General features: G+C 38.0%; 1 protein-coding gene across 12 annotated transcripts in view; it reads right to left on the bottom strand.

Annotated features, from left to right (window-relative positions):
* Window positions 1-854, bottom strand: part of agfg1a (ArfGAP with FG repeats 1a) — a 26,773-nt gene extending 25,919 nt beyond the window's left edge. For 3 of the 12 annotated variants that reach the window (XM_015029563.1, XM_015029564.1, XM_015029568.1), the window contains exon 1: window positions 500-852. In XM_015029563.1, the coding sequence (XP_014885049.1) occupies window positions 500-666 (167 nt within the window). In that variant the 5' untranslated portion in view covers window positions 667-852. Of the gene's footprint in view, window positions 1-499 lie in introns of all 12 variants that reach the window. The other 9 variants (XM_015029565.1, XM_015029566.1, XM_015029567.1 and 6 more) reach the window with 4 other exon arrangements.
* Between the last annotated feature and the right edge of the window lie 1,677 nt (window positions 855-2,531).

Raw genomic sequence — 2,531 nt, 5'->3', positions numbered from 1 at the left:
GAAATTGAGACCCCCCAGGATCAAATTTCTAACCCCCCCCCCCCCCCAAAAAAAAAAAAAAAAAGTGACGTTCAAATCAATAACTAAAAGGTGTGTTGGTGTGGCTCTTTCTATAAAGAGACATGGTTACTAAGTAACATTAGTCGGAGTGGGGGCTTCCTAACGTTAACAGCAACTGGTAGCAGCATCTGGCTAAAGGCTTATCTGTAGCTTCCAAGTGCAAGATAAGTTCACTGGCTAGCACTGGAAGCTAAAGTTAACTAGCATCGAGGGTGGTCGCCCTTTCAGTTCCATTGTGGGGGCACTGACAACTCATGCACCCCGCCCAATACAACACAACCAGACAATGTCAAGCAGCGAAGCCCACGCTCACTACAACCTATCTGGAAATAAATGCCTCATGTTAGCTTACGTGAACAGCTTTGGTTCGCCCGTCACCTGAAACTCTACATATCGTACGCACAAAAGCTGTGGCTCACGTCTGCAACTTAATACTCACAAGATGCCAGAGCAGGAGGTACACACGAAAGAACCCACAGTCATGTTGGCATAGGTTGGGCCGCGCTGATCGCAGTCAAAGCACTTTCTATTGGGAGGCAAACTCGTCATTTCTCTCAGCATCTTCAGATGTTTCTCCTCCTGTTTTCGTTTCGCGCTCGCCGCCATGGTGAAAGATACTCAACACGGGTAATTAAATGAGAGGCTGAGGGGTCAGCTACAACTAAAACAAAGGGCTGTGCTGTTTAACGGCTGCCGACTCGCTGCTAACGGCAGATAGGGGCGGCTCTGTTGTCAGGGGCGGCCTGGCGTCTCCTCCAGCAAGGAGTTCCAGGATGCACATCAGAGGAGACAAGAGGAGCTCTGCCATCTACTTCCGCTTTGGCAAAAATCCCGTTATGCGCACCTTCATTTTATCTCCGGGACAGTTTTTTAATTTTTATTTATTTTTAAATGATTATTAAATACCTATGTTTTATGATAGATGTAGATTTGTACTTAAACAAAGAAGAAGAAAAAACGTGAGTTATAACTCAGTTATTAAAAACAGTTTAATGTACAAGTTAATTAAAACGATTTTTCAAGAAAACCCGGAAAAATAATTTTAATTAACTGTACTAATCTGGTCTTTATATTATTTATAAACAGCTGTAAATTCTGAGTTCATGGAAACGGATGTTCAGGTATAAGAAGTTGAGAGTTGTCTAGATATAATGATTGAAGGCTTCATCTTGCCGGTAGTATCTTTGACGACCCTTTTTAACACACCAGCGCCACTGTGTGGATTACGGTAATAATTGTGGTACTACTGTACAAGGCTGTTCTAGAATTTCAGAAAATATTCCCAGAAAGCAAATGTTACGATTAGCACAGCATTTCTAAAAAGAAAATGCTCCTGGTAGTACTCGGTGAAATTCTTTGCTGTTCAAAAACGAGAAAACATTCAGTCAAAACAAAAGTAGCCATGTCCATTGACCTTTGTAACAATACACTGACAAAGGTCAGTGTGTTTTATTGAAGTTATAATTGTAATGTGTAAGCTTGAAGTGGAAAGAAAAATATATTGGTTATTAACCAAGAAATTATTACTGATATAAATTTGTTATAAAAGTATTACTGATTATACTTTAAAAATGAGGTAACTTTATGTTATTAAAGGTAAAGTTTAAACAGTAATGATTTCTTGGTTAATGTCAAGTTGTCATAACAAAGACATTTTGAATAATGTCAACTTTGTATTAAAAGTGTCATAATTTACCGAATGACGCTTTATGACAACATTCATTAATATTCATGAAGGCTTATTCATGTTCATGAAAGTGTTATGTCATGTTTATGAAAGTGTCATGACAGTCTTATTCACCCCCCTTCAAATAAAGTGTTACCACAACTTAGACAAATATTTCACAAATCAGACTTTTTGCCACTAACTTTTCTAGAGAAAATTAATGTTAGTTATTGTTGAAAGCAATAAGTAGGGGCAGCTAATGTGAAAGAAACCACTCTGGTCAGAGGGAGTTTTTTTTTTTTTTTTGTCAACCTGTTGAAAGCAGTGTGGGAGAAATGCAACACTCTACATCATCCTGTACACAGCATCATGCTGTTGGAGCTAAATTTGGGGGCAATTTTGTAAGTAAATCTGTTGAATGTTCATCTTTCAACATGAGGATGTCCCTAAATTTATAAGAGCAAAGGTGGGATGAGTTAGATCAAAGCGTACCTATGTGTCAGAATGAGTTAGTCCTAAATCCAATTGTTAATCTGTGTCCATACTTGACACCATCTCCAGGAAATGGATTGAGCCCTCTAGCCAAAAAAAAAAAAAAAAAAGCCAAAACAGTGAGACACACTTTAAAAAACTCACAGCTATAACAAAAAAAAAAAAGTAAAAAAAAAAACTTTTTTAAAGTATTAACCTTTTGGAATTGAATGTAAACCCAAACGTTTTTCAGGCTTTTAGCTCATGCTATGCCCTACATTGTGTTGGTCTATAACATTGAATTCCAATAACACTGTCGTTTGAGATTGCACTG

The sequence above is a fragment of the Poecilia latipinna genome, unplaced genomic scaffold (assembly GCF_001443285.1).
Source record: "Poecilia latipinna isolate Pla-1442-1.1 unplaced genomic scaffold, P_latipinna-1.0 Scaffold157, whole genome shotgun sequence".
Classification (NCBI taxonomy): Eukaryota; Metazoa; Chordata; class Actinopteri; order Cyprinodontiformes; family Poeciliidae; genus Poecilia; species Poecilia latipinna.
The sequence above is the reverse complement of the archived record's forward strand: the minus strand, read 5'-3'. Positions and strand labels throughout refer to the sequence as shown.